The sequence below is a fragment of the Oncorhynchus mykiss genome, chromosome 10 (assembly GCF_013265735.2).
Source record: "Oncorhynchus mykiss isolate Arlee chromosome 10, USDA_OmykA_1.1, whole genome shotgun sequence".
In the NCBI taxonomy this organism is placed as follows: Eukaryota; Metazoa; Chordata; class Actinopteri; order Salmoniformes; family Salmonidae; genus Oncorhynchus; species Oncorhynchus mykiss.
In genome coordinates this window covers 86,666,765-86,674,970 of record NC_048574.1, presented here as the reverse complement: position 1 = coordinate 86,674,970, position 8,206 = coordinate 86,666,765, and the positions used below count along the sequence as shown (strand labels likewise).

At 48.5% G+C, this 8,206-nt stretch overlaps 1 protein-coding gene across 7 annotated transcripts in view; it reads right to left on the bottom strand.

Annotated features, from left to right (window-relative positions):
• Positions 1–3,018: 3,018 nt before the first annotated feature.
• The window catches only part of LOC118936868 (zinc finger CCHC domain-containing protein 7-like), a 96,488-nt gene continuing 91,300 nt past the window's right edge, over positions 3,019–8,206 (bottom strand). For 6 of the 7 annotated variants that reach the window (XM_036934381.1, XM_036934384.1, XM_036934385.1 and 3 more), the window contains 4 exons: positions 7,943–8,038; positions 7,571–7,688; positions 4,854–5,102; positions 3,019–3,514 (listed from right to left, as the gene is read on the bottom strand). In XM_036934381.1, coding sequence (XP_036790276.1) covers positions 3,126–3,514; positions 4,854–5,102; positions 7,571–7,688; positions 7,943–8,038 — 852 coding nt within the window. In that variant the 3' untranslated portion in view covers positions 3,019–3,125. The remainder of the gene's footprint in view (positions 3,515–4,853; positions 5,103–7,570; positions 7,689–7,942; positions 8,039–8,206) is intronic. The other variant, XM_036934387.1, reaches the window with a different exon arrangement.

The window sequence follows — 8,206 nt, the reverse complement described above, 5'->3', positions numbered from 1 at the left end:
AAATACTGTAGAAGGGGAACTGACTTCAACTGTAAATACTGTAGAAGGGGAACTGGCTTCAACTGTAAATACTGTAGAAACTACTGTAGAAGAGGAACTGACTTCAACTGTAAATACTGTAGAAGGGGAACTGACTTCAACTGTAAATACTGTAGAAGAGGAACTGACTTCAACTGTAAATACTGTAGAAGGGGAACTGGCTTCAACTGTTAATACTGTAGAAGGGGCACTGACTTCAACTGTAAATACTGTAGAAGGGGAACTGACTTCAACTGTAAATACTGTAGAAGGGGAACTGACTTCAACTGTAAATACTGTAGAAGGGGAACTGACTTCAACTGTAAATACTGTAGAAGGGGAACTGACTTCAACTGTAAATACTGTAGAAGGGGAACTGACTTCAACTGTAAATACTGTAGAAGGAGAACTGACTTCAACTGTAAATACTGTAGAAGGGGAACTGACTTCAACTGTAAATACTGTAGAAGGGGAACTGACTTCAACTGTAAATACTGTAGAAGGGGAACTGACTTCAACTGTAAATACTGTAGAAGGGGAACTGACTTCAACTGTAAATACTGTAGAAGGGGAACTGACTTCAACTGTAAATACTGTAGAAGGGGAACTGACTTCAACTGTAACTACTGTAGAAGGGGAACTGACTTCAACTGTAAATACGGTAGAAGGGGAACTGACTTCAACTGTAAATACTGTAGAAGGGGAACTGACTTCAACTGTAAATACTGTAGAAGGGGAACTGACTTCAACTGTAAATACTGTAGAAGGGGAACTGACTTCAACTGTAAATACTGTAGAAGGGGAACTGGCTTCAACTGTAAATACTGTAGGAGGGGAACTGACTTCAACTGTAAATACTGTAGAAGGGGAACTGACTTCAACTGTAAATACTGTAGAAGGGGAACTGACTTCAACTGTAAATACTGTAGAAGGGGAACTGACTTCAACTGTAAATACTGTAGAAGGGGAACTGACTTCAACTGTAAATACTGTAGAAGGGGAACTGGCTTCAACTGTAAATACTGTAGGAGGGGAACTGGCTTCAACTGTAAATACTGTAGAAGGGGAACTGACTTCAACTGTAACTACTGTAGAAGGGGAACTGGCTTCAACTGTAAATACTGTAGAAGGGGAACTGGCTTCAACTGTAAATACTGTAGAAGGGGAACTGGCTTCAACTGTAAATACTGTAGGAGGGGAACTGGCTTCAACTGTAAATACTGTAGGAGGGGAACTGGCTTCAACTGTAAATACTGTAGGAGGGGAACTGACTTCAACTGTAACTACTGTAGAAGGGGAACTGGCTTCAACTGTAAATACTGTAGAAGGGGAACTGGCTTCAACTGTAAATACTGTAGAAGGGGAACTGGCTTCAACTGTAAATACTGTAGGAGGGGAACTGACTTCAACTGTAAATACTGTAGAAGGGGAACTGACTTCAACTGTAACTACTGTAGAAGAGGAACTGGCTTCAACTGTAAATACTGTAGAAGGGGAACTGACTTCAACTGTAAATACTGTAGAAGGGGAACTGGCTTCAGCTGTAAATACTGTAGAAGGGGAACTTATTGACAGGATGTAGAACGGTGATAACAGGTCTCTGAAACCTCTCCTTTAATAGATTGACAAGATGTAGAACGGTGTTAACAGGTCTCTGAAACCTCTCCTTTAATAGATTAACAGGATGTAGAACGGTGAAAACAGGTCTCTGAAACCTCTCCTTTAATAGATTGACAGAAACCTCTCCTTTAATAGATTAACAGGATGTAGAACGGTGATAACAGGTCTCTGAAACCTCTCCTTTAATAGATTGACAGAAACCTCTCCTTTAATAGATTGACAAGATGTAGAACGGTGATAACAGGTCTCAGAAACCTCTCCTTTAATAGATTGACAGAAACCTCTCCTTTAATAGATTAACAGGATGTAGAACGGTGATAACAGGTCTCTGAAACCTCTCCTTTAATAGATTGACAGGATGTAGAACGGTGATAACAGGTCTCTGAAACCTCTCCTTTAATAGATTGACAGGATGTCGTCTCTAAAACGGTGAAACCTCTCCTTTAATAAAACAGAATGAGTCCTTCAAAGAGTTACCCCCCCAACACACACACTAATTCTCCCTCTCACACACACACACTAATTCTCTCTCACACACACACTCTCTCTCTCTCTCACACACACACACACACACACACACACACACTCTCCCTCGCTTACACAAACATTTGTACTGAACATGAAAGCTTTGCCAAAATGTATGACATATGAACTCTACCCCCCCATCTCCTAGGATTACTCTGATGAGGAACAACCCCCCCCCCCATGTTATCTCCTAGGTATCCTCTGATGAGGAACACCCCCCCCCCCCCCCCCCCCATGTTATCTCCTAGGTTTCCTCTGAGGAACAACCCCCCCCCCCCATGTTATCTCCTAGGTATCCTCTGATGAGGAACAATACCCCCCCCCCCCCCATGTTATCTCCTAGGTATCCTCTGATGAGGAACAACCCCCCCCATGTTATCTCCTAGGTATCCTCTGATGAGGAACAACCCCCCCCCCCCATGTTATCTCCTAGGTATCCTCTGATGAGGAACAACCCCCCCCCCCCCCATGTTATCTCCTAGGTATCCTCTGATGAGGAACAACCCCCCCCCCCATGTTATCTCCTAGGTATCCTCTGATGAGGAACACCCCCCCCCCCCCCCCCATGTTATCTCCTAGGTTTCCTCTGAGGAACAACCTCCCCCCCATGTTATCTCCTAGGTATCCTCTGATGAGGAACAACCCCCCCCCCCATGTTATCTCCTAGGTATCCTCTGATGAGGAACAATACCCCCCCCCCCCATGTTATCTCCTAGGTATCCTCTGATGAGGAACAACCCCCCCCCCCATGTTATCTCCTAGGTATCCTCTGATGAGGAACAACCCCCCCCCCCCATGTTATCTCCTAGGTATCCTCTGATGAGGACCCCCCCCCCATGTTATCTCCTAGGTATCCTCTGATGAGGACCCCCCCCCCATGTTATCTCCTAGGTATCCTCTGATGAGGAACACCCCCCCATGTTATCTCCTAGGTATCCTCTGATGAGGAACACCCCCCCATGTTATCTCCTAGGTTTCCTCTGTTTGATGAGGAACAGGTTTTCGTCCGTGGGGAACAACTTCTCCTCCTTAGCGGCCTTCCTGTCTCTCCCGTTCTCTCTCTTCTTCTTCTTACTCGCTCCCTTCTTCGCCGCCCCAAACAGACGGTCGGGGGTGTGGGAGGCGGGGCCCTTGGGATGGAAGGTAGGAGGGGCTCCGGCCGAGGGGGGAGGGCCCTTGGGCCCCTTCTTCTTCCTCTTGGTGGAGGGGCCTTGTCCTCGGGGGAAGTCAAGAGACTCGTCTGCGGCGGCGGCCATTTTGTTTTTGGCCAGTTTCCGTTGTTTCTTCTTCTGCCTTTCCTGACTCCCCGGCTGGTTCCTGTCAGCCATGTTGGATTTGGGCGTGGCTGAAGCTGTGGGTTAGGGAGAGGTGGCGAGGAGGGGAAAAGAGGGGAGGTGGGGAGGAGGGGAGGAGGGAAGGAGAGGTGGGGAGGAGGGAAGGAAAGAAAAGGAGAGAAGGAGAGATGGGGAGAGGAAGGGAGGAAAGAAATGGTGGAGGGTAGAGGAGAAAGGGGTAGGAGGCGAGGAGAGGTCTGATTAAAGCAGCCGATAGCAAATCAAACAGATCCTAGAGCAGACTAACAGATCCCAGAGCAGACTAACAGATCCCAGAGCAGACTAACAGATCCCAGAGCAGACTAACAGATCCCAGAGCAGACTAACAGATCCCAGAGCAGACTAACAGATCCCAGAGCAGACTAACAGATCCCAGAGCAGACTAACAGATCCTAGAGCAGACTAACAGATCCTAGAGTAGACTAACAGATCCCAGAGCAGACTAACAGATCCCAGAGCAGACTAACAGATCCCAGAGCAGACTAACAGATCCCAGAGCAGACTAACAGATCCCAGAGCAGACTAACAGATCCCAGAGCAGACTAACAGATCCCAGAGCAGACTAACAGATCCGAGAGCAGACTAACAGATCCTAGAGCAGACTAACAGATCCCAGAGCAGACTAACAGATCCCAGAGCAGACTAACAGATCCCAGAGCAGACTAACAGATCCTAGAGCAGACTAACAGATCCCAGAGCAGACTAACAGACCCTAGAGCAGACTAACAGATCCCAGAGCAGACTAACAGATCCCAGAGCAGACTAACAGATCCCAGAGCAGACTAACAGATCCCAGAGCAGACTAACAGATCCCAGAGCAGACTAACAGATCCCAGAGCAGACTAACAGATCCCAGAGCAGACTAACAGATCCTAGAGCAGACTAACAGATCCCAGAGCAGACTAACAGATCCCAGAGCAGACTAACAGATCCCAGAGCAGACTAACAGATCCTAGAGCAGACTAACAGATCCTAGAGCAGACTAACAGATCCCAGAGCAGACTAACAGATCCTAGAGCAGACTAACAGATCCCAGAGCAGACTAACAGATCCTAGAGCAGACTAACAGATCCCAGAGCAGACTAACAGATCCCAGAGCAGACTAACAGATCCCAGAGCAGACTAACAGATCCCAGAGCAGACTAACAGATCCCCAGAGCAGACTAACAGATCCCTAGAGCAGACTAACAGATCCCCAGAGCAGACTAACAGATCCCCAGAGCAGACTAACAGATCCCCAGAGCAGACTAACAGATCCCCAGAGCAGACTAACAGATCCCCAGAGCAGACTAACAGATCCCTAGAGCAGACTAAAATCCCATTACGGTCCACATGAATACAACTAGAAGATGGTACCTGGAGTGAAGCCCTTCCCCTCTCTGCTCTCCTTTAGTTTGTGTTTAGGAGTCCAGGGTTTCTCCTGGCCACCGCTGAACCTGATGTGGGTGCGGTCAGGAGTAGCTTGGTAGGTTTTAGGGGGGTAGTTCTGGTACGGCCTGTAGCTCGGGTTAGAGTCGGTTCTCTGGCGTTTGCCCGGCGGATCGTCGTCTCTGGCGTCACGGTCTGGTGAGACCCGACGCGGAAACAGGCCTGCATCCTTCAACTCTACAGAGAGAGAGAGATGGAGGGATGGAGAGAGAGATGGAGAGAGAGAGAGAGAGAGGTGGAGAGAGAGATGGAGGGATGGAGAGAGAGATGGAGGGATGGAGAGAGAGAGAGAGAGAGAGAGAGAGAGAGGTGGAGAGAGAGATGGAGGGATGGAGAGAGAGATGGAGGGATGGAGAGAGATGGAGGGAGAGAGAGAGAGGGATGAGAGATGGAGGGATGGAGAGAGAGGGAGGGAGAGAGAGGGATGGAGGGATGGAGAGAGAGAGAGATGGAGGGAGAGAGAGAGAGACAGAGGGATGGAGAGAGATGGAGGGAGAGAGAGAGGGATGGAGAGATGGAGGGATGGAGAGAGAGAGGGGGATGGAGAGAGAGAGAGAGAGATGGAGGGATGGAGAGAGAGAGAGAGAGGGATGGAGAGAGGGATGGAGGGAGAGATAGAGAGATGGAGGGATGGAGAGAGAGAGATGGATGGAGAGAGGGATGGAGAGAGAGAGGGATGGAGAGAGAGAGGGATGGAGAGGGATGGAGGGATGGAGAGAGAGAGAGATGGAGGGAGAGAGAGAGACAGAGGGATGGAGAGAGATGGAGGGAGAGAGAGAGGGATGGAGAGATGGAGGGATGGAGAGAGAGGGGGATGGAGAGAGAGAGAGAGATGGAGGGATGGAGAGAGAGAGAGAGAGGGATGGAGAGAGGGATGGAGAGAGAGAGGGATGGAGAGGGATGGAGAGAGAGGGATGGAGAGAGAGAGGGATGGAGAGAGATGGAGAGAGAGAGGGATGGAGAGAGATGGAGGGAGAGAGGGATGGAGGGATGGAGAGAGAGAGGGATGGAGAGAGAGAGGGATGGAGAGAGAGAGGGGGATGGAGAGAGAGAGAGAGAGATGGAGGGATGGAGAGAGAGAGAGAGGGATGGAGAGAGGGATGGAGAGAGAGAGGGATGGAGAGGGATGGAGAGAGAGAGGGATGGAGAGAGATGGAGGGAGAGAGGGGATGGAGAGAGAGAGGGGATGGAGAGAGAGAGAGAGATGGAGGGAGGGGGAAGGAGGGAGGGGGAAAGCGGGAGGGGTGGTGAGAGGGAGAGAGAGAGAGGGAGGGGTGGTGAGAGGGAGAGAGAGAGAGAGGGGGAAAGAGGAGGGGTGGTGATTAATTCACTGTATCTTGTAAATCTTCCCATCACCACATTAGTCAACAATTACCCCTCTATCTGTCTGTGCTGAGTTTAGTGTGTAATGAGGTGTCTGTACTGAGTTTAGTGTGTAATGAGGTGTCTGTGCTGAGTTTAGTGTGTAATGAGGTGTCTGTGCTGAGTTTAGTGTGTAATGAGGTGTCTGTGCTGAGTTTAGTGTGTAATGAGGTGTCTGTACTGAGTTTAGTGTGTAATGAGGTGTCTGTACTGAGTTTAGTGTGTAATGAGGTGTCTGTGCTGAGTTTAGTGTGTAATGAGGTGTCTGTGCTGAGTTTAGTGTGTAATGAGGTGTCTGTGCTGAGTTTAGTGTGTAATGAGGTGTCTGTACTGAGTTTAGTGTGTAATGAGGTGTCTGTACTGAGTTTAGTGTGTAATGAGGTGTCTGTACTGAGTTTAGTGTGTAATGAGGTGTGTGTGCTGAGTTTAGTGTGTAATGAGGTGTCTGTACTGAGTTTAGTGTGTAATGAGGTGTCTGTACTGAGTTTAGTGTGTAATGAGGTGTGTGTGCTGAGTTTAGTGTGTAATGAGGTGTCTGTACTGAGTTTAGTGTGTAATGAGGTGTCTGTGCTGAGTTTAGTGTGTAATGAGGTGTCTGTGCTGAGTTTAGTGTGTAATGAGGTGTCTGTGCTGAGTTTAGTGTGTAATGAGGTGTCTGTACTGAGTTTAGTGTGTAATGAGGTGTCTGTACTGAGTTTAGTGTGTAATGAGGTGTCTGTGCTGAGTTTAGTGTGTAATGAGGTGTCTGTGCTGAGTTTAGTGTGTAATGAGGTGTCTGTGCTGAGTTTAGTGTGTAATGAGGTGTCTGTGCTGAGTTTAGTGTGTAATGAGGTGTCTGTGCTGAGTTTAGTGTGTAATGAGGTGTCTGTGCTGAGTTTAGTGTGTAATGAGGTGTCTGTACTGAGTTTAGTGTGTAATGAGGTGTCTGTGCTGAGTTTAGTGTGTAATGAGGTGTCTGTACTGAGTTTAGTGTGTAATGAGGTGTCTGTACTGAGTTTAGTGTGTAATGAGGTGTCTGTACTGAGTTTAGTGTGTAATGAGGTGTCTGTGCTGAGTTTAGTGTGTAATGAGGTGTCTGTGTGTGTGTTGATGTGTGTGTGTGTGTGTGTGTGTGTGTGTGTGTGTGTTGATGTGTGTGTGTGTGTGTGTTGATGTGTGTGTGTGTGTGTGTTGATGTGTGTGTGTGTGTGTGTGTGTGTGTGTGTGTGTGTGTGTGTGTGTGTGTGTGTGTGTGTGTGTGTGTTGGTGTGTTGGTGTGTGTGTGTGTGTGTGTGTGTGTGTACCTTGAACTCTGAGCTGAGCTCGGTAATCTCGGTTGCGGATCGAGAGGCGAGAGTCATATTGGTTGATGAAGGGAGAGTTGGGGGGGAAACCCGCAAACATCCTCCTCACTGAGCAGTCCTACACACACACACACACACACACACACACACACAGAGAGACACACACACACACACAGTGACACACACACACACAGTGACACACACACACACAGTTAATATCCAGGCCAGTTCAGACAGTATTGTAGAGAGATGAATCAGGGAGTACTTCCCAAAATGGCCCCCTATTCCCTACATAGTGCACTACTTTTGACCAGAGGCCCTATGGGTAGTGCACTGTCTAGGGGATAGGGGACAGAGCGGACAGATACTCACAAATCCAAAATGTCCCCTGAGAGAACAGTTATAACAGCAGGGGTTGGTCCTGGCGTTGTCCTCTCCTTTTACCACCAGTACAGGACCTGACTTAGTCTGGGGGGAGAGATACAGAACCTGACTTAGTCTGGGGGGAGAGATACAGGACCTGACTTAGTCTGGGGGGGAGAGATACAGGACCTGACTTAGTCTGGGGGGAGAGATACAGGAACCTGACTTAGTCTGGGGGGGAGAGAGATACAGGACCTGACTTAGTCTGGGGGG